Below are 23,157 nucleotides of genomic sequence, written 5' to 3' on the forward strand. Positions count from 1 at the left end.
TTGTCCCTTCACAAGATTTTAAAGTCATTCAAATCATGGTGAGGTTGTGTATGGCTGTAATCACATTGTGTGCGGTAAGCTTTTGATCTTCTCCAATCCAGTAATTGTGCAAGTTAGCCCATTATTGAATGGTACATTTGTCTTCATTTGGATGGCTAAGGCTTTTCTCTGTTGTATCATTCTCTTTGTTTATCCCATGGTGTCGTTCTCCATCTGTTGACAGTTTTAACTGATCAATAATTTCCTGTAGTAGTTCTTTACTCTCACTGTGGAGCAGGTTACTGAAGTAGTATGGAGGAGTAAGCTGTACAAACCTGGAGAGAGAGAGATACGTTTAAATTAGAAAAGCTGATTTCACAATCATATCTTGATGTGGCTGTGTGGCAGGGTTACTTTGCAGCAATGCTTAATTTATGAAACTTAAATTGTCTGATGGCACTCGGAATAATTAAGTCACTGGTGGTGACTTTGTACCATCTGAAGGGATCATGGTTAAACCAAATGAGGCCGCCACTTTCTCCTTCTTGCATCTCAATCTTAGACTACGGGTAATGTAGGCTTCATTGGTATAAACTTGAACTTGATCAATGGTACTGGCATTTGTTTCTGAAATAAAATCTTTAATTTAGATTTCTATATTAGTGTTGCACTAATGTTGGAAACATTTTACCTGTACTGGTGATTGACACAAAATGCTGGAATAACTCAGCAGTTCAGGCAGCATCTCTGGAGAGAAGGAATGGGTGACGTTTCGGGTCGAGACCCTTCTTCGCGTGAGGTTAGAGTGGGTATGGTGAGTGGAAAAGTTGAGACGGTAGATGTCACACTGGTAATTAGAAATAAAGAGGTCTAGAAAGGGTAGAAGGCTGTTCTGGGGAGTCCAAGAGGATCGGTGGAGCAGGGGTCATCACTGGGTGGTGAGGACTCCTTCCCAAAGAAAAAGGCGCGGAGGAGACAAGGAAAGTTCTGCGTCGGTGTGTACCTGGCGCTCGTTGAGATGGGAAGGGAACGAAGGTGAGGCCTTGGTTAAGGACAGACCGTTCCTTATCGGAAAGGGGGAGATCAGGGGGGATGGTAAAGACACAACAAGGGTTGGGGTCAGAGGAGGGCATGGGAGTGGCTGGAGGTAAGGTCTGGTGTGGGGATGGTGGGTGTTCAGAGAGGACGGTGGTGTGAGGACTATTATATAGGTGTGGTTGGGTAACTGGTTAAAAGGGGTAAGGGAAGACCCATTACTACTGAGGTTCCCTGTAGGAGGGGGGAGCAGTAGGACCAGCAGTTCTCATGTGAGATTGCATCCTGGAGGCTGTGGGACTAGTGCTGAGCCTGGAACTCAGGAGAGGCTCCGGCCCGCTGGTGGGTGGTGGAGAGGGTCAGCAAAGTCGGTGGTGGAGGCCCATGGGGGGCTGGAGTAGAGATACAGGTCGGCGGCAACAGCATCAGTGGTCCCAGGGAGACGTTGAAGATTGGCGGGGAGAGGGTCTCCCGGGTGTGGGAGAGAGGAGAGAAGCAAGGGGAGAGAGGAGAGTGGAGCCCATACGCACAGACGCACCACGCTGAAAGCCTTCAATAAATCAGTAGGAGGGGGGTTGGGCGAGCTCTTCTCACATGGGCATTTTGACGTCACACGCTGAAGGCCAAAACTTTTTTTTTTTTACTAAAACTTCTGTAACTTAAAAAATACACGACCGAATCAAATAAAAACATCATTTTCCAGCAGCGTCCAGCGGTGTGATTAGGCGGTGCAAAAATTGTGGCGCTACGGTTCACCGTTTTGCCGAAATCACAGATATATACAAACATGAAACCTGAAACATACATCACATATATTCACAAGATCTGAGTTTTAGTATAATAGATAGAGAACTAGTTCATCTTGAGGTTAAGGGCACACATGTTTCCAGAGCTTATTCACTCAGACAGTTGAACCTCAACAATTAAATGACTAAGAAACTGAGGACACTGCAGATGAGAAGTAAACATTTAAACTGTGTACATATAAAATGGATTTTAATGGTACAGCAGAATTTTACACTTACATTTCAGGTGACACCTCCGAGACAATCCTAATGCAGTTGTTCTCTGATATTGCGAATTCATGAAACAAAACCCATTCTGGTTTTAGCCTTGTGGAACAGTAACTTGAAAAAGGGTGCAACTGTGTCACATGTTTGTGTGTTAGCATGACATAGTTCCCCAATCCATCAACATCTCGAGCAGTCTAGGATAGAAGGATTGCATTGATCAGTTTCTATAATTCTGAATTGAATTATTTCACTTTATCAAAACCCAGTTTACAATTTTGGTTTCTGTTCAAAAGATTCAACACACTTTGCATCTTAAACTGCTGATGGGCTTGAACATTGCTCCATGTATCAGGAATTTCCTTTTCTTCTAACATTGTGGCTATTAAGTAGCTGTACCTCAAAAATTGAGGTACCACATAAGAGTATTGTTTATGACACTGTTGAGATAAACATGTATTTAAGAATTTTATTATTAGTAATAAACGCATTTGAGACCAATGTGAAAATGCCCTCAAAGTCCTCACCTGCATGAAATAGCCAGATAACAAAGCCCTTTTCACGTTCAATGAATTCTTCTGCGTGCCGAAAGCAGGTTCTGAAATGGGAAGTTCAATGCGCTGCATAATGTCCAGCAGATTGGCTCGGATGGCCTCTGCTATTCTCAGAGCAGAACAACTTAAAAAATTGTCATGACACCACTTTTCATCTTCAGAGATTGTTAAAGTGAAACAAAAATCATCGGATTTTTATAAACAAATACAAGGGAGTTGAATTAACTTTGTCAAAATTATATTAAACTTTTTTAAAGTGAGGTTCAGTAAACCATGTTTAAGAATTATTGTTAGGCATTTTTTTAAAATTCTCCCCACCTTCCTAGTTTTTTTCGCCGACTTACATTCAGCTGACGAGATCATCTTGCACTGCTTAAATGCAGTGTAAACATTTATAAGAGTAAAGTGATCGCCCTCTGGATGGAAGAATTTCCTTCGACACGTGTGCTCAACCTCGTCTGATTCAGGTGGTGCATCCAAGAAACAATAAGGAGCTTAATGAAAGAGAAAATACAAAAGAGGCATTTTACCTTTGGTGCAATTTCCTAATGTGTTGTTTAAAATGCACAGCTGCAGCTGGAGATGTTTGTACTACATAAATTGCTGGAACTTTGTATAAAGCATTCTTAGAGGTCAGATATGAGTGCCATTCCTTCGGAGTTGATCACAAATTCTGAGCCAACAACATTAAATATTTTAATATGTCCCTGGAAAATGTTATTTCCAGTTTGAAATTTGATTTTCTACACACTTAATATTTTGCACACCATTTGAAAATGCCACACGAGCATGAAAATAATATTGCTTAAATAATATCAATATAAATATATGAATACTATAATAATATAGCATTTATATTATAAGATTTATCGATACAAATATTTTGCAAAAGATTTATACTTAATGTGAAACCTAAGATATTTTCCTTGCTATGGGATACTGCTATTCCAACATAACATAAAACAAAAAATGCTGGAACTGTTATGACCTCTTGTCCTCCTAAATTGCTCAAATGATTCCCAATATGAACTTGAAGAACAGCACATCATTTGTTTTCTGTCTGACAAACTCAATATTTCAGGTATTTTACCCTTTCCCTTTAGTCTCCTTCATTCTCCACACACATGGCTGCACTTTTCCTTACAAATTTGTTTCTCTTTTGACTCCCTAACTGATTTTTAAAATGGTTCCTTTTAATATCTTTGGTCTGTATCCTTTCAGAGACATTCTTTGTTTTCTCCACCCTTTTCCCATTCACCAACTTTAGACATGTTTATTTTCTTATTTGTTCAGTTCTGATACATAATTTCTCATTTGGAAGTACCTCGAAAAAGAGGCCAAGCAGCCAAAATAATCAACGACTTGTCCCACCCCCGGTCATAAGTGATACGAGTAGAATTAGGCCATTTGGCCCATCAAGTCTATTCCGTCATTCGATCATGGCTGATCAATCCCTCCCTTCTAACCCCATTCTCCTGCCTTCTCCCACATCATCTGTGCGAGCGAGCGAGATTAGGTAAATTCCTTCTCCCTGCTCCCACTGGACAAAAAGTATAGAAGCTTGAAAAAGTGTGCAACCAGACTGGTACAGCTTCTTTCTCTCTGTTATCAGGCTTCAGAACAATCCTTCCATAACCTATGGTTCTATCCGATCCACCTCTACCCTGTTGTGGACATTGGACTTTGTCTATGGAACTATTGCACTACAAAGTTAAGAATTATGTCCTACACTCTATATCTTCCCCTTTGCTCTACTTATTGTACTTAAAATTGACATAATTTCTTTGCTCCAATAAATCTGCATGAATGTGACTAAAAGAGGACTGGATTGTTGGTAAAGTACCTATCACCATGGCAGCTATTGTTAACATTTCATGCACACAGTCAAATTCGCAGGAAGCAATGAGAGCTTTTGCCATTTGGGGGTCCAGTGGAAATTCTGACATAATGATTCCAATCTCCGACAGATTTCCATCATCATCCAGGGCTGCTAGGTAATCAAGATCTTCCAGTGCCTGCATCAAGGCTTCAGGAGCTGTTAGAAAAGGCAATTTTGTGAACAAATATGCAGTTAATTTAAAATCCTGGGTATTTGTACTTGGTAGTATTCTATAATCAATGTACCCATCCATCTTTATCTGCGATTCGATAATAGATGATTAAAGAAGACTTCAGTTGAGATACTAATCTGTTAGATCAGCTTCTGATAGTTAATTACATGCTGCAACAATCCAGCAAAGCAAATAATTAGTTACAGGAAATTAAATGAAGCTGTGAAATTTAAGACTCCAACTTAGCTATCACTGTGAGTGACGAGCAGGTGCAAGGATTCATGAATAATAATTGACTAAAGACGTTGGCCATAGCATCTAAGTTAGCACAGACATTTTTAGAAACAAAATGCAGCAGTGGTGAATCCAGTTTCTCAGGGTGGGAGCTGTTGGGGGAAGGGTGGGGAGGGGAGGGGAGGGGAGGGGTGGGAAGGGAAAGGGAATGGTGGGGAGGGGAAGGGAATGGTGGGGAAGGGAGGGGAGGGGAAGGGAAGGGTGGGAAGGGGAAGGGAATGGTGGGGAGGGGAAGGGAATGGTGGGGAGAGGAAGGGTGGGGAGGGGAAGGGTGGGGAGGGGGAGGGGAAGGGTGGGGAGGGGAAGGGAGGGGAGGGGAAGGGAGGGGAGGGGAAGGGAAGGGAAGGGTGGAGAAGACATGCTGAAAAAAAACAAAGATGCAAAGCATCCCATGAAATAAACTTTGGGATGACATATTTCTTTTTATACATGATTAGAGTTGTGCCAGTGACCCATTTACACTCAAATAAAATAAGTCATTTTACACAGTTACTACCAAATTATTTTTTGTAATGTTTCATATTTGGCAGTTGAAATCCTAATGAGCATTTCTAAATGCTTGTATTTCTACTGCATTTAACCTTTAGTAATTTCTTGCTTTTTGTTTCATTTTCTAGGACACGCCAGCATTTAATGCCTATCCTTAATTGCCCTGGAATACAATGTGCCAGTAAGCATTTCTGAGGATATTTAAGAATCCAATAAATTGGTGTGAGACTGGGGTTACAAATAGACCAGATCAAAAAAGGGTGGTTGATTTTCAAGGGAAATCAGTGAACCAAATGATGTTCTCAACAATCTGGTAGCTTTGTGGTAATAATTGCTAAGATCTTTTTTAATTCAAGATTATTCACTGGCTAAATTCCAAAACTAACACATTGGAATTTGAGTCTGGATTGTTTATCCAGGCTTAGGTGTCACCATTTTGGCTATACACTACCCATTTTGCCCATGGTGAAAGTCAGAAGCTGTGAAATAAAAATAAATATTAGATACAACAGGTTACTTGCATGCAATTTTGCATTGTTTTGTGTATCACCTCCATTACAGTTAAGGGATGAGGTTAATAGCCTTTTAAGAACTGTATAATTTCACTCATTTGTTGTACATTACCTGGTCTTTCAATGAAATCACATTGGCCCATGTCTGCTATATCCATTCTCTTTAGGAATAAAACCATGCGAGTAAGATTTGATTCTTGCACACGAGCTGGTGAGAGGTCAGGCATCTCTTTCTTCAGGAACTCCTCAGTATATAGACGGAAACATTTGCCTGAATAAATCAATTAATTCAGATTAATTATGTTATGCAACCGTGAATGCATAACTTGACAGGATATGTAAATTATATGAAAACAATGTTGATAATAACAGTATTAGAATCACCCGGGAAGAAAAATGTCTGAAGTCTTGGCTTCAAGAAAGCGCTGTAGAATGTTTTGTTATTTTTTATGTAATTATGCTTATAAACTTTAATAAATGCGCTCCCCCCCAAGCGCAGCAGTGCCAGGAGGACCTGCGCCCATCCCGGCGTGCCCCGCGCCTGACCTTTTTCCCATGGTGCAGCACGGTGGCAGAGAGAAGCTTAAACAAGATGGCTGTCGGCAGGACAAACATGGGGCAGCGGCTTGCGTCCACTCTCCTTCTGCTGGCCGCCACCATGGCCACCTAGGGCCAGGGTGAGTGGCTTCCTCTCCCCCCTCGTCCGCCCCCGGCCCCGGGGGAGTTTTGACGGCCCGGCAGCCACGCCTGCGCAGTGCGTTCCCACTTGCCGGAGCAGGCAGCCGCGCCTGCGCTGTTGGGGGAGGGTTGACGGGCACGGCGGCCGCTCTCTTGCTGCTGGCCGCTCCAATGTCTGCCCGGGGCTGGGTTAAGTGGCTCCCACTCCCCTTTCCTCGCCTGCCCCCGGCCCCACAACAGGGACCCAACTAAAATCTCATCTTGATGGCCGACCGGGGCGGGGTGAGTGGTTCCTCTCCCTTTTCCTCGCCTGCCCCCAGCCCCGGGGGAGACTCCCCGGCCGCCACAGCCTTGGATATACCCTGGGATCTTGCTGTGTGCTTTTGGAGTGGGCAATAAAATGCAAGAGAGGTTTGGACCCAACGGGTCGTCTAGTTAAAGATAAAATTCACCATTACTTTCAATGCACCAACACAGTCTCTAGTCAATTAAGGAAAAAGGTATTTAAAAACCAAGAGTCCACCTGATATACTGGACAGCAGTGACACCTCTGTGCTCCTGAGATATTGACTACCTGCAGGAGGCATCCCAAGGCACCACAAAAGCCTACTCATAAAATCCACCATATCAGTGGAAGCGTAAATTGCTCAACATCAAAGTCCTCCCCCAGCCAACGTCATAGCATTTGTTCCCCATTCAAAAGGCTGCCTTTCTCATGTGTCTGAAATCAGACTCCAGAAATGGAGACTATTCTGATGTCTGTCTTGGAATAGATTACCAGCTGGACAGCAGGTAAGATTTAAGGATGTGCTCAAAGTCTCCTTCGAGAAACTGATTAATTCCATTGACTTCCAGGAATCTCTCGTCCATAGCCGAACTGGAGATGGAGCATCCGGGGTGGTATTGAAAACTTCAAAGCCATGCAGGAGAAGCACCCTGGCATAAACAGCGGAACCCTGGCAGAAGCAGTGGAAGGACTGCACTGGCTCACAAACAACCCAACCCATTAGGCACTTCATGTCCCATCTGTGGAAGAGTCTGCAGTTCCTAAATTCACCTCGCAGCTCACAAAACCAGAGTGGAAGTAAATGATCCTCAATCCCAATGTGGAGAAGGGGAGCGGAAAAAGAAGAAATGTTTTAGGCCTTCAGTGATCAACATCAATCACTTTTGCATAAGTGGATAGAACGGAGATGAGGAAGAACTTTTTCAGTCAGAGAGTGGTGAAGGTGTGGAATTCTCTGCCTGAGAAGGCAGTGGAGGCCAGTTCGTTGGATGCTTTCAAGAGAGAGCTGGATAGAGCTCTTAAGGATAGCGTAGTGAGGGGTTATGGGGAGAAGGCAGGAACGGGGTACTGATTGAGAGTGATCAGCCATGATCGCATTGAATGGCGGTGCTGGCTCGAAGGGCTGAATGGCCTACTCCTGCACCTATTGTCTATTGTTGAGCACAGCTCTCTCTCTCTCTACCAGATTCAGCATAACAAATTCAAAATATATATTTTCAATACAAAACATTTTTGAATGTTTAAAGGAGATTTTATATCAAGTAATATCAGTCTTTACCCAGTCTAGCTGTGTCTGTGATTTCTGTGCGCATCTTAGCCTGAATTTTGCTGATGGGTCGCATCACGAAAGACTCTGCTCGGATTCTTGGATTATAAACCTAGGATTAGATAGAAGATAGTAACAACTTGAAGGCAAAAATAAATCCTGCCTTAAAACAGATATATCGCAGCAATGTTCAATCTTTTTCTGGCCATTTGGATATGCAGCTCTGCAATGACTGCCTCGAAACATAGCTTTGGTCGCACAAGTGGAGGATTCTCCAGTAGTGCTTACAATTCTACAAGTTGAATAATCGTTATACCATCCAACAAATCAAGGTCAATTATTTGACTTTGGGAATGGGTGTTTGAATTCAACCAGGCAAAGACATTCAGATTGAAAATTGCATGGCACTATTCATATTCCACTACTTAAACCCAACACACATCAAAATGTCAACTTTCAATGCACCTCTAGAAGTTACCAGCGTGATTAGAGATAGATAGGTTGTAAGTAAATTGATTGCTAATTTAAAAGTAAACTAACTTGAAACTAATTGATTAACTTTGGTAATTCAAGTGTTATCTTCCACCATCAGCACTTTCCTCAGGTCCTGGAGTGCAAGTAAAAAATGCTTTAATTCATTACTTTAACACCATGAAAACATGCCCATGTTTTTTTAATTGAAAAAAAAATCTTAAATTGGTGCGAAGATAGACACAAAAAGCTGGAGTAACTCTGAAGATGAATCTGAAGAAGGGTCTTGACCCAAAATGTCACCTATTCCTTTTCCCCAGAGATACTGTCTGACCCGCTGAGTTGCCTCAGCTTCTTGTGACTAAAACATACGTTTCAGATTAGAATACCCTAGAATTGTTGCCCATTTGAATAACAATTTATTTCTCCTGTTATATCACTTACAGTGATAATGAAGTACAATTAGCAAAGTCTGCATCAAACACTTGCAAATTAAGTAAAATGCAAAATTTGTAAAATAGAAACTAGATTTGTTTAAAAAGATGAAGCGATGCCATAAAGAAGAAAACATGCAGATATGATGTAGGACCTGGGAAATGGATACCAGGGGAACATCTGAGATTGGTTCCATTTTGTGTTGCCCTCTTAAATGCAAAAGAATATGAACTTTTTTGGTCTAAAAATCTTTGTAAATGCTGAGTAGCTTTATATCCTGTGAAATATATCGCCACACATTTTTTAAACAAAACCTGCTACAGGCGTGGTCAACTCACCTTCCTTCTCTCCATGCCTACATCAATGACAAACTTCACATTCCTTATGCAAAGTAAAGACTCTCCTGCACCCGTGGTCAATATCACCCTCCTTTTGAATCGTTTGCCATTCTCCAAATTGTTACTTGGTCTATTAAATGACCAAGTCTGTTCTGGATAAAGAGGAATTGGCAGCAATTCTCTCAGCATCGGATGCTGTTTAGAAACTTCTTCATCAATAATCTTGTAGGCCTCATCAATTTCCTGCAGGTATATAAATATATCAATAACATAGCAAAAGTAAATTTTAATTCTTGAAGTGATCCAATTTATTTACTCAAAATGATACTGGGTTTAACTTATGGTCTCCATTGCAAGAATGAATAACGTTTAAGGGTCATATGTTTTATGATTAATGCTCAATTTAGTAATATAGATGAAAGACAAACAAAAAGTAATTTACCCTTCAATGACCCAGGCTGAAAGGACATATCTCTATAGACTGAACATAGTTATGATGCTCCTTTGTCAGAAGCCTTAGCAACATTTCTAAGCCTCACACAGGAAGAAAGACAACCTGAAAGATATTGGAGCACCAGTGATACTTATGAAACAGATGAAGGCAGTAAAAATTGAATGTGTAACAAGCGATCTTAAATTACACGTGAATAATGTGAAAACATTTTCTGGAGATGTACCTTCTTTCAAAATAAGTTACAAGTAAATGCCAATAACATAACCGGAGCAGGGCAAGTGGGGAGATGCTTAAAAAATGCACCAGCAGGTTGTGTCTCAGTATAGCCAAATTAACTATACTGACATAAAAACCTTGTATATGTCTTTCCATAGTCAGTGGCTACGTTTAAGCCAATGTCATTACATTTGGAGAACCAGGGCAAATAATTCACCATTAGTCAAGTCTTAAATGAATCTGTATGTAATGGGTATGAAGACATTAGCCACCAGTTGTACTCATTTCTGATTGTTGTTTTTTTTTATTTTTTAAATTTTTGTTAGAAGTAAGTACAATAGTGTGGTACTTGAGTACCTAATACATAAATACATATTTCCATTCTTGTACAACTTCATACTTTTGATTTAATAATAAAAGAACAGTGAGAGAAGAAAGAAATAAGAAATAAAGAGTGTCGGAATAGATAGTCAAGCGAGTAGAAACAGAAAGCAAAAGAAATAAAGGATAGAGATGAAAAGTTAAAAGATTGAAAGAAAAGAAGACAGTAAAGAAAAGAAAGATTAGGGGAGATCTACCTATCTCGTATTTTTGCCCATCCGTCACCCGGTTCTAAACCGTTTAATTTCTAAGGTTATGTTATGTTGCACCATATGCTTGCAAAAAATTGATAAAAGGAGACCAAATCTTTAAGAATTGGTCTACTTTGCCTAATAGGAGGAATCTCATTTCTTCAAAATGTAACGTTTCAGACATGCTTGAAATCCACATTTTGAATGTTGGCGTAGGTGCGTTTTTCCAAAATTTGAGTATTAGTTTTTTTGCTGTTATTAGACCGTAATTAAGAAAAGCTTCTTGGAATATAGTTAGTTTACTTCCCTCTTCCATTGATCCAAAGATAATCAATTCTGTACTGGGGTTCAATTTTGTGTTAAATAGTTTTGTAAAAATTCCAAAAATTTCATTCCAAAATTTATACAGTTTTGTACAATAGACAAAGGAATGTGCTATAGTGGCTTTTTGAGTTAGACATTTGTCGCAGATGGGGGAAACATTTGAAAATATTTTATTCAGTCTAGTTTTCGAATAATATAATCTATGTAAAATTTTAAATTGAACTAGGTTGTGTCTTACATTCATTGAACATTTATTTACATATAATAAATTTTTATCCCATCTATCGTTCGGAATTTTTATCAATAACTCTTGTTCCCAGTCCCTTCTAATTGCCTCTGTCGTTGGTGTTTCTATATTTAGAATTATATTATATAAGTAAGATATTAAATTGCTTGATTCTGCCTTTCTATTCATTCCTTCCTCCAATAAGTCTGGGGTTGAGGTTTGATATCCTTGTATATATTTTTTCAAATAATCTTGAATTTGAAGGTATTTGAAATATTGATTACTTTTCAAATTATATTTTAGTTGTAATTGTTGGAATGGTAAAAAAATTCCCATTTCATACATATCTCCCATCGTTTTGATTCCTATTCTTTCCCAATGGATAAACGTTGTATCAATAATAGATGGTTTGAATGAAGGATTATTAGCTATTGGAGAAAGAAACGATAATTTTCTTAATTTTAAAGTTAGTTTTATTTGTTTCCAAATTCGTATTATACTATGAATAATTGGATTCTTCTTATATATTATATTGTTCAGTTTTATCGGGGAAAGAAGGATCGCTCCTATATTGTAAGGGGAACAATCCTCTTTCTCCATTCTTATCCAATCTACCTGTTGGGCAGAACTGTCCAACCAGTAGATTATATTTTTAATATTCACTGCCCAATAATAATACAATAAGTTAGGGAGTGTCAGTCCCCCTGATTCTTTAGATTTACACAAGTGTTTTTTTAAAAATTCTGTGTGATTTATAATCCCATATAAAATTTATAATATCAGAATCCAATTTTTTAAAGAATTTTTTAGGTAAGTATATTGGTATTGATTGAAATAGGTACAATATTTGTGGTAAGAAGATCATTTTTATCGCGTTTATTCTGCCTATTAGAGACATTGGCAGTGTTTTCCAAAATTTAATCAACCCATTTAATTTAGTTAATAAAGGCATATAATTTGCGTTAAGTAATGATTTATAGTTCCTAGTAATTTGGATGCCCAAATACTTAAATTTTTCTGTTGTAATTCTAAAAGGAAATTTCAGCAAATGTGTCGACTCTTGAGGTTTTATCGTCATAATTTCGCTTTTGTTCCAGTTTATTCTATATCCTGAAAAAGAACCAAATTCCTCTATTAAATTTAGTATATTTGGTATGCTAATTTGCGAATTTGTAATATATAATAATATGTCGTCTGCATATAATGAAATTTTATTATTTGAGTGTTTGGTATTATATCCATAAATATTCGGATGACTTCTTATACTTTCAGCTAAAGGCTCTATCACTAGTGCAAATAGCAGGGGCGATAACATGCACCCCTGCCTATTGCCCCTTGCTAATTGGAATTTCGGGGATAATATATTATTAGTCAGTATTCTAGCCGTCGGCTTATCATATAATAATTTTACCCATGAGATAAAATTATCTCCCGTGTTAAATTTTTCCAATACTTTAAATAAATATTGCCATTCTACTTGATCGAAAGCTTTTTCTGCATCCAATGAAATAATTGCTAGTTCTTCTTCAGTATTATGTGAGTACATTATATTAAACAGCCGTCTCAAATTGTTAAATGAGTATCTCTTTGGTATAAACCCTGTTTGGTCCGGATTTATTAATTTACTAATATATTTACTCAATCTTCTCGCTAGGGTCTTTGCTAATATTTTTTGGTCTGTATTTAGGAGTGCAATAGCTCTATATGAGCCTGGGTCTTCTAGATCTTTATCCTTTTTTGGTATAAGTATAATAGTTGACTCAGTTAGTGTTTCTGGTAGTTTATTTTCTTTAAAAGCGTATATATATAAATCTTGCAACCGTGGAGAAATTATCTCGTAGAATCTTTTATAGAATTCATTACTAAAGCCATCTGGTCCTGGCGTTTTGCCATTTTTCAACGAACTTATTGTTTCTTCTATTTCCTGTAGTGTAATCTGAGCTCCTAATCCCTCTTGTTCCACCATATTTAATTTTGGAAGATTACAATTGTCTAAGAAATTTGTAATTTGAGTATTATTTGCAGAGGTTTTCGATGTGTATAAGTTTTGATAAAATTGAGCAAATCTTTTATTAATATCTTTAGGTAATGTTAGTAATTCCCCTTTGTCTGATTTAATTTTAGTAATTGTATTTTCTGTTTCCCGTTTTTTCAGTTGGCGTGCTAGGAGTTTATGTGGTTTATCACCAAATTCAAAATTTTCTTGTTTTGTAATTTGAAATAATCTTATTATTCTGGCCGATAAAATTTTATTTAATTTATATTTTAGTATTGTTATCTTATTATGTTTATCTATAGTTGGCTCTTTGGCATTTTCTAAATCTAGTTGTCTAATTTCTTGTTCTAACTGCGATTGTTCAGTATTATTCTTTTTATTTTGGAAAGCTTGATATGAGATTATAGTTCCTCTAATAAATGCCTTAAAGGTTTCCCATAATAAGGAGGGTGAAATATCTGGTGTATCATTTGTCTCAAAGAAGAATATCATCTGCTCTTTTAAATATGTACAACCTTGTGTGTTGTTTAAAATTTGGGGGTTAAACCTCCAAAACAAATTTTTATCAGGCATTCCTTCTAATTTTAAAGAAAAAGTTAACGGGGAATGATCAGAAATAATACTATTATGATATTTAGAATTATATGTATATGGAATTAGTTTTGTATCCACTAAGAAATAATCTATACGTGAATATGTTTTATGTACTGTTGAATAAAATGAATATTCCCTACCTACTGGGTTAGCGATCCTCCATACATCTGTTATATTAGTATTTTTCATATATGTATTTAGGAGTTCACTAGTTTTAGATTTTATGTTAGTCCTTTTTTGTTTTGCTGATTTATCCAAATATGGATCTAAAACACAATTCAAATCTCCCCCTATTATCACATTTTGATGGTTAAGTTCTGAAATTATATCCAAACTTTTACTAAAGAATTGGGGGTTGTCAAAATTAGGAGCGTAAATATTTATCAAAGTAAGCGAAGTAGAATAAATTTCTCCCGTAACTATGACATACCTCCCCTCTTTATCTGCTATTGTATTCTTTAATTTAAATGGTATACCTTTACGAATGATAATAGCCGTGCCTCTAGATTTAGAAGTAAATGAAGAGTAGTATGTTTGCCCAATCCAATTTGCCTTCAGTCTTATCTGTGTTTGATATTTCAGATGCGTCTCTTGTAAAAAAATAATGTCACTGTTTAAGGCTTTTAATTGGGCAAAGATCTTACCCCTTTTAATTGGTTCATTAGCACCCCTTATATTCCAACTACAAAATGTGATTCCTCCAGTTTTCTTTTGTTTATCGTCTTGTATTATAAATCATGTTAATACCTTTACTTCATATGGTGCAACCAAAAACCTTATAACTCCAGATGAAGGATGGTCATCCCCAACTGTTACGTTTTGTTGGCATCTCCCCTTCAGAATAAACCTTGAAAAAGACCAGAAAGTGTAAAGTCGTGGAAAGATAATTAACAAACAAAAAGTGATATTATAATATCCAAAAATAAAGATATTATAATTAAAAACAGACCACCAACAGGTGGTAGAAAAATTCTTGTTGACTTCCGTAGATGTTTTTATATGTTTCGCTCTGCCCCCTTTACCAATTATTATTAATTGGAAGAGAGAGCGATACAAAGTTCAAAAATATATATATAAAATAAAACGCACTCCAATAGCTAGATTAGAATGTATCTTCAAAGAGGTTTCCAACATTGAGTATATACTTAGATATAACAGTAATTATATTATTTATATATCCATATCTATCAATATACCTAGATTTATTACCATTAAGTCTCAAACTTTTGTATCAGACAACAGCGGGTTCCAAGGGGTTAACCAGATTCAGACCCTTGGATGTCTTCCAAGTATCTGAGTCTCCTCCCCCCCTTTACGCACAATCTAGACTAAGTCTACTATATCCATAAAATATGTTAGCATGTTATTAATACTTATCAATCATATTTAACTCGTTATTCTTATTAGCAAATAATTAACATCATGAAATATACATCATCTATAGTTAAGCTATGCCTTAATATTACAGTTTTATTAATTATATTCTATGTTAGTATGTTAGTATGTAATTATATGTTTCTTAAATCATAATTTTCTATATACAAGTCCACTAATAGTATTCTATATTACACTATATTCTCAATTTATTCTCAATTCTCAATTTATTTTCCCCGCCACAGTTTCTCGTCCTCGTCTATCCTTTATTAAAATGAAACATAAAATCCGACCTTGAATTAACATTCCAAAGATAAAATGTCTAGACAATGCCTCGAGGAAGAATCACCATTTTAACAAGAGCAAAAGTAAATTTTAATTCTTGAAGTGATCCAATTTATTTACTCAAAATGATACTGGGTTTAACTTATGGTCTCCATTGCAAGAATGAATAACGTTTAAGGGTCATATGTTTTATGATTAATGCTCAATTTAGTAATATAGATGAAAGACAAACAAAAAGTAATTTACCCTTCAATGACCCAGGCTGAAAGGACATATCTCTATAGACTGAACATAGTTATGATGCTCCTTTGTCAGAAGCTTTAGCAACATTTCTAAGCCTCACACAGGAAGAAAGACAACCTGAAAGATATTGGAGCACCAGTGATACTTATGAAACAGATGAAGGCAGTAAAAATTGAATGTGTAACAAGCGATCTTAAATTACACGTGAATAATGTGAAAACATTTTCTGGAGATGTACCTTCTTTCAAAATAAGTTACAAGTAAATGCCAATAACATAACCGGAGCAGGGCAAGTGGGGAGATGCTTAAAAAATGCACCAGCAGGTTGTGTCTCAGTATAGCCAAATTAACTATACTGACATAAAAACCTTGTATATGTCTTTCCATAGTCAGTGGCTACGTTTAAGCCAATGTCATTACATTTGGAGAACCAGGGCAAATAATTCACCATTAGTCAAGTCTTAAATGAATCTGTATGTAATGGGTATGAAGACATTAGCCACCAGTTGTACTCATTTCTGATTGTTGTTTTTAATAATTGTTTCTTCACTGCCATGCCAGTTGTGTATTCATCAACATTTCTGCTTTTTGCTTTCAGAAGGAATGTAGAGAACAACAAGAAAAGTGCTTACCTTTTTACAGGATAGAAAAATTGCAACGTCGCCCTTCACCCTGGCATTGTTTATGTTAAACAACAGTCTAAGTGCTGGTAAGAAATCGTTTTCTTGAGGCATGAAACTGTAAACAACCTCGAGTGGACCCTCAGTGTCCGCTTTACTCTCCACTTGTATCAGAGGAACTTCACCGAAATACTTGTGCAGCATATTGGACATGTGAGGGGAGGTTATTATTACAACCTTTAGGTCTGCTCTCTGTCTCACAATGTCTTTCAGAAGACCCAGTAGCACATCTGTAGATACCGTTCTTTTATGAGTTTCATCTACAATGATAACTGCATAGTGTTCCAGTAGAGGTTCTGACATCATCTCCTGCAGAAGCATTTCATCTGTGCTATACCTAGGACATTAGGAGAATGTTATTTGGATGGCTTTATTTGAACTTGCTTAAAGAAGAAAATAAATGGGTTGGAGGCCACAGATCCCCCCGCCCCTTAAACAGAACCCCTTCCCTCATCTATAGGTACATCTTTCAAGTCTGACAGAACTCCAAAAAAATAATAGAGACAATATATTTTCAGTGTAGGAAAATTATTTTCCTACACAACTTGCCGCTCCATAACTTTTCGGTGGATTGACTTTTGATCATATGTGAAATTAAATTAGACAATACAGAATTAGTGGCGAACCTCAATTTGACAAGCTTACCTGAAGGTTTTTTTCAAAACTGCTGGTGTTCTTGATAGGAAGTGCAGAGGAGGGGACTGCTCTTATTTTGCATTTAGTCCAAAATATATTGGAGCCGTATGGATTGGGAGAAAGTCTCCTTCTCAGGAATAGAGAGGTGAAGGTATTCTACCCTTGCTCACTAAGCTTCTGCAGTTCATCCCAAGTAGCAATTTAAAAGCAGAGACCTGATAGCATGATAGAAAGTAAGTTGCCCTGTCAGACAAGAAATAATTCAGCCTATTCAACTGTAAAAGAAAGGACAAACAAAAAGTAGCGTGGAGTGATTGAAAACGAAAGCAGCTATATTTTTACCTTGAATTTCTGTGCCATAAATTTTTCTGTTTAATTATCATAAAAATAAATGCACAAAGTTACATATAAATAAGAGATAAAAGGTCAGATTAAATTGTGACGGGTATTAACTACATGTACAGCACAGTGCTAGAGTTGCCATTTAAAAAATAATCCTTCCCGAAATGTTGCTTTGAATTCTAAAGTTATAAATTTAATTTATTGCTTGGATGTATGTAAAATGGAATGTCAATACTGTTTTCATATTGCCTTTGTTAGACCAGACAGAAGTAAAAGTTACTTGGACAAGTATCACGTAAAAGTATTCTTCCTCAGGCTTTAAAATAAAACTATCTGAAATCAGCTCAAGTTTTTACGAAAAAGTAATTTATTATTCGATGTTAAATTATATCCAATCCTTTGTACAAATTTTGTTTCTCTCAGATTTTCCTTTATCATGTTGCCCTCCTGTTCATCTTCCTCATTCTAATCCTTTCTCTTTGTCTGTCATTATCATTGCACTCTATTGGTAATCCATGTAAAGAATAATATATACGCTAAGGAGCAACATATGGCATCAGCTACTTGAAAAGGGAGCATGCAGCTGCAGGGCCCCTATTGTTTCCCATTTGAGTGGTGCTTCCACAAGGGTCACCAGAAGTTATTTAGAAGCACACAGACCTCAGGATAGTTTCTTTGATGCAACAGTTTTTAAATGGAATTACGTAGCCCACTTCATGCCCGATGTTGACATCCATCTCATCTGCCACACGAAGAGCAAGGCAAACAGCCATCTGCTTATCCGGCTGCGTGCACACCACAAACCCATGCTGATACTTGGAGGAGAGACAATATTCTGCACACCACTGTGGAATCTGCAAAAGATAACAAAGGAAACAATCATGATCGTCACAGCCTTTGAGCATGCTTGGTCAGCTAAGATTCGACATTGATAGAGGTTAACTAGTTTCAGAACAGAGAAAAAACTAATGAATAAGCACATTGATTTGTATACAAGCCGTGTCAATATGTACTTATTGGTATTGGTTTATTACTGCCATGTGTACAGAGATACAGTGAAAAGCTTTGTTTGTGTACTGTCCAATCAAGTCATACTAAACATGAGTACAATTAAGCAATAACCAAGTATAACAGGGGGTGCAAAGTGAAAAAAACAGAGTGAAAAGAGACAGACTATTGTAGTGGAAGGTAGACACAAAAGGCTGAGCAACTCAGCAGGACAGGCAGCATCTCTGGAGAGAAGGAATGGGTGACGATTCGGGTCGAGACCTTTCTTCGGACTGATGATAGTAGATCCTTTTCTGGGATCAGCATGCAAGGAGTCATCATGCTCTGGCGCCCTCTTACAGGATGGATGTGTATGCACATTCATGAATGTAAGTTTGACCATAAAATGGATATACACAAGTCTTCACTAATTCCATTATCGCCAATCATTTTTCTAATAGGTCATGACTAAGAGCAAATTATAAGAAACAGTTTGGTGCCATATTGCTGTCATTTTGTCAGGGTTGTGAAATACATTGTAAGCATCATCATTGTTCTATAAATATTTTTATTTATATATATATATATATATATTCCCGCTAATTTTATATATTCCCGCTAAATTCAAATACAAATGAATCTCCTGTGGTTCCATTCAGCCTATGATTATCATCATTTATTCTGTATTAGGTATATTAATGTTTGTTATTCTTGTAATATTATTCAACTCTTCATTTTTTGGGGGGTTATTCCATTCTCAATTCTCCCTCCACAATAAATTGGCAGCCTCTAGAGTTATAGTGTCGTAGAGTCATACAGCATGGAAACAGGCCCTCCAGCCCAACTTGCCCTCACCAACCAAGATGCCCCAGCTATACTAGTCCCACCTGCCTGCAATTGGCCCAGATCTTTCTAAATCTTTCATATCCATGTACTTGTCCAACTGTCTTTTAAATGTTGTGATAGCACCTGCCTCAACTACCTCCTCGGGCAGCTCGTTCCATATACCCACCACTCTGTCTGAAAAATGTTGCCCCTCAGGTTTCTATTAAATCTTCTCCTTCTCACCTTAAACCTATGTTCTCTGATTGTTGATTTCTCTACCCTGGGCAAGAGACTCCGTGCATCCACCTGATCTATTCCCCTCATGATCTATACACCTCTACAAGATCACCCGTCATCCTCCTGTGCTCCAAGGAATAAAGACCTAGCCTGCTCAACCTCTCCCTATAGCTCAGGCCCTCGAGCCCTGGCAACATCTTCATAAATCTTCTCTGCACCTGTTCCAGCTTAACAGCATCTTTCCGAAACACGATGACCAAAACTGAACACAATACTCCAAATGTGGCCTCCCCAATGTCTTGTACAACTGTAACATAACATCCCACCTTCTATACTCAATACTCTAACTGATGAAGGCCAATGTGCCGAAAGCCTTCTTGACCTCCCTATGACACCACTTTCAAAGAACTATGTACCTGAACCTCAAGATCCCTCCACTTTACAAAACTCCCCAGAGCCCTGCCATTCACTGTGATGCATCTCTCAAAGATTTATAATAAAGTTTGAAAGCATACTGTAAACCCGAAAGAGTCAACAATGTTATTATGCAAAGTAGATTCTGACAGTAGAAAAACACTGTTAAACTTCACAGATCAATACTACATACAAGTTCACCGTAGACCCAAAATGCTGGAGGAATGTTAAAAGAAGCAGTCATTTATACAGGCTTGATCCGATACTGGATAAAGGACTTCTGAGAGTAGGTGGTCGCCTGAATAAACTAACGATGCCTGAAGAGGCTAAGCATCCTATTATTCTCTCAAAGGACTTTCATACTTCAACATTGCTGGGTGCACAGTAAACACCATTGCCTGGTCCCTACACTCATTCCTGGAACATTTGGATAACAAGGACACCTATGTCAGACTTCTATTTATTGGCGATACCTCTGCCTTCACACCATAATCCCAACCACTCATCTCCAAACTTCTGGACATAATAATAATAATAATAATGCATTACATTTATATAGCGCTTTTCAAACACTCAAAGACGCTTTACAGGGATTACTAGAACATAGAGAAGAAAATAAATAGATAAATAAGTAAACAAACAGAAAAAGGAGACAGAAGGTGAGGTGACGGTCAGTGGTTGAAGGCAGTGCTCAACAGGTGAGACTTCAGTGATGTTTTGAATGTGGTGAGTGAGGAGGAGTCTCTGACGGTTTGGGGTAGTGAGTTCCAGAGGGTGGGAGCAGCGATGGAGAAAGCCCTGTCCCCCCAGGATCTGAGTTTGGTCCGGATGGGGGGGGGGGGACAGGAGGTTGGCAGCAGCAGAGCGGAGGGTGGAGGTGGGAGTGTATCTGTGGAGGAGGTCAGTCAGGTAGGATGGGGCCAGGTTATGGAGGGCTTTGTAGGTCATGAGGAGGATTTTGTACTGGATTCTCTGGGGGATGGGGAGCCAGTGGAGTTTGTAAAGGACGGGGGTGATATGGTCACGGATCGGGGAGTGGGTGAGTAGACGGGCAGCGGAGTTTTGAATGTATTGAAGTTTACTGATAAGAGTCAGCACCCTGCTCTGCCCAAGACGGCAAGAAACTGCAGAAAGATGTGATAGCAGCCCAGATCACCTCTACACAGTCTGCAAGGGTGACTCTGAGCTTTCACTTCCTGACATTTTATTTCCCTATCAATTTCTCATTCAGCCTATTCGTCCGCACACCATTCCCATGTAGCCGAACACAAGGTCGAGGAACAGCATTTGATCTTCCAACAGAGCAAGTTATGCAACCCACAGAAGTCATCATTGAATTGACCTGAAATTCCACTTATGTATGAAAATAGATCCTACAAACCTTGAGTTAGCAGCTATTAAATATTATCCAGTAGACAGTCAGAACTTTTCTCCCGGGGTGGAGATGTCAAAGACTAGAGGGTATATCTTTAAGGTGAGAGGGGCAAAGTTTAAAGGAGGAGGGCAAATTGTTTTAGCACAAAGGATGAAGGTGCCTGGAATGAGCCGCCAGAAATAGTCTTGGAGGCAGAGAGAGGTGTTTAAGCAGGTTTTGGATAGGCACTTGGAAATGCAGAAAATAAAGTGATGTGGATCATGTGTAGACAGATTACATTATTTTGTCTTGGCATGATGTTCGGCACAGATAGTGTGGGCCGAAGGGCCTGTTCCTGTGCTGTACTGTTCTATATTCTAAATAATGTGCAAGTTCCAAGTGAAATATTTCCAATGCTATAGCATTTTGTTTAAATAAATGGGAAGGGACGTTAGATATTGTTAAAAACTGAATAAGATTTTCATTAAAAGAATGAAATTGTTCAAGCATGACCGATTAAGTTAAATACTTGTACACATTATCTGGATGATGGAACAGCATAAACAAAACACACAATTACATTGCATTTCTTTCTGTCAGAGTTACTCTACAATGCCAGTCTTTCAAATAAGGCCAGAGCAGCAGAAACTGCTATTCTGTGTTGGAGTCTTCCTCCAGCTCAGCTCGCTTGGAACTATTCCTCCACAGTGGAGGGTACCTCAGTGGTCCTACAGTTACTGAACAGGTAAACCTTTGATACCATTGGCGCCTTTTTTCAAAACTGTGGGGCACCAAGCAGTTGGATAATAAGTTCTAGGAGCAAAATAAGGCCATTCGGCCCATCAAGTCTACTCCGCCATTTAATCATGGCTGCCCACCGCTGCCACCATGTTGTACTTCGTGGTCCGGTACCTGTTGTACCTTTGTTGTGACTCTGGAAGGACCACGAGTACACATGTTTAAGATGTTATCATGGTGGAGCTTAACTCCAGGCTGTTTATTCCAAGGCCGCCTGGATCCAGAGTGGCCACCTAATCACACCAATCACTTATATACACAGGCACACAAAGTAGTCCTTGGGATACACAAAGTAGTCGCAGCAATATCACAACAATCATTCGCCCGTTAATAGCCATAATCTCCAAAATGCGTTTGGAATTATAAATGTATTAGGGTACTGAGTCAGTGTGAAAGAATTGCATCTTAATTTCTGGTGCAATCCAATGTTACGTCCAACTTAATTGTGTTTTGTACCAGTGTCAATTTAGCCCTGGACTCCAGATTAAAATTGCATTTACAATAACGCCTTAAGGCCAGCTTCTGCCCCCACCACTAGCCTTGTCCCCGCTGACACCACACACTGACACTCTGCCATAGTTATGGTAGGAAAATATCTGCAGATGCTGGTACAAATCGAAGGTATTTATTCACAAAATGCTGGAGTAACTCAGCAGGTCAGGCAGCAAGCATATCTGGAGAGAAGGAATGTGCCATAGTTAAATAAGCGTACAGTACAGCTCATTTGGCTACAGACAGCAGCCTACCTGACTGCTTTTGCCAATGCCAGCATCTCCAGACAGGATGACAAAGTGAGAGGCTGCTAAACTCGCCACGAAGACGTCCTTCGCCTCCCACACTGGCAGACGTTTCCTTTCTTGCAAGAGTTTGTAATACTGCGAAGAGTAAGGCAGTCTGTCAAAGGGGTTCGTCTCCAGCTCGGTGTGGCAGGGCAGAACTTCATCCCCGCTGTCTGATCCAAACTCCGGCAGGCAGCGTTGGTCGGGACTGGGCAATGAACTGACACTGTGCCTGGACTGGGCTGGGGAGCAGTAGGGCCACTGAGCGGTCATTATAACGCCAGCCGGCACAAGGGGAGAGGGAGGAGAGAGGGGGGGAGGGGGGGAGGAGAGAGGGGGGGAGGGGGAAAGGGAGAGGGGGGGAGGGGGGGAGAGAGAGGGGGGAGGGGGGGAGAGAGAGGGGGGAGGGGGAGAGAGAGAGG

General features: G+C 38.9%; 1 protein-coding gene across 1 annotated transcript; it reads right to left on the bottom strand.

Annotated features, from left to right (window-relative positions):
* Positions 1-30: 30 nt before the first annotated feature.
* On the bottom strand, positions 31-22,950 carry LOC144601467 (putative pre-mRNA-splicing factor ATP-dependent RNA helicase DHX32). The gene is made up of 11 exons (XM_078413615.1): positions 22,703-22,950; positions 18,002-18,195; positions 16,316-16,700; positions 9,400-9,642; positions 8,168-8,267; positions 6,037-6,195; positions 4,422-4,613; positions 2,923-3,072; positions 2,552-2,733; positions 2,040-2,221; positions 31-314 (listed from the first exon to the last, which is right to left on the bottom strand). Exons 2-11 carry the CDS (start codon positions 18,112-18,114, stop codon positions 122-124), a joined length of 1,899 nt encoding a protein of 632 aa, XP_078269741.1. The 5' UTR covers positions 18,115-18,195; positions 22,703-22,950; the 3' UTR covers positions 31-121.
* Positions 22,951-23,157: the final 207 nt, after the last annotated feature.

Source organism: Rhinoraja longicauda, chromosome 16 (genome assembly GCF_053455715.1).
Source record: "Rhinoraja longicauda isolate Sanriku21f chromosome 16, sRhiLon1.1, whole genome shotgun sequence".
Classification (NCBI taxonomy): domain Eukaryota; kingdom Metazoa; phylum Chordata; class Chondrichthyes; order Rajiformes; family Arhynchobatidae; genus Rhinoraja; species Rhinoraja longicauda.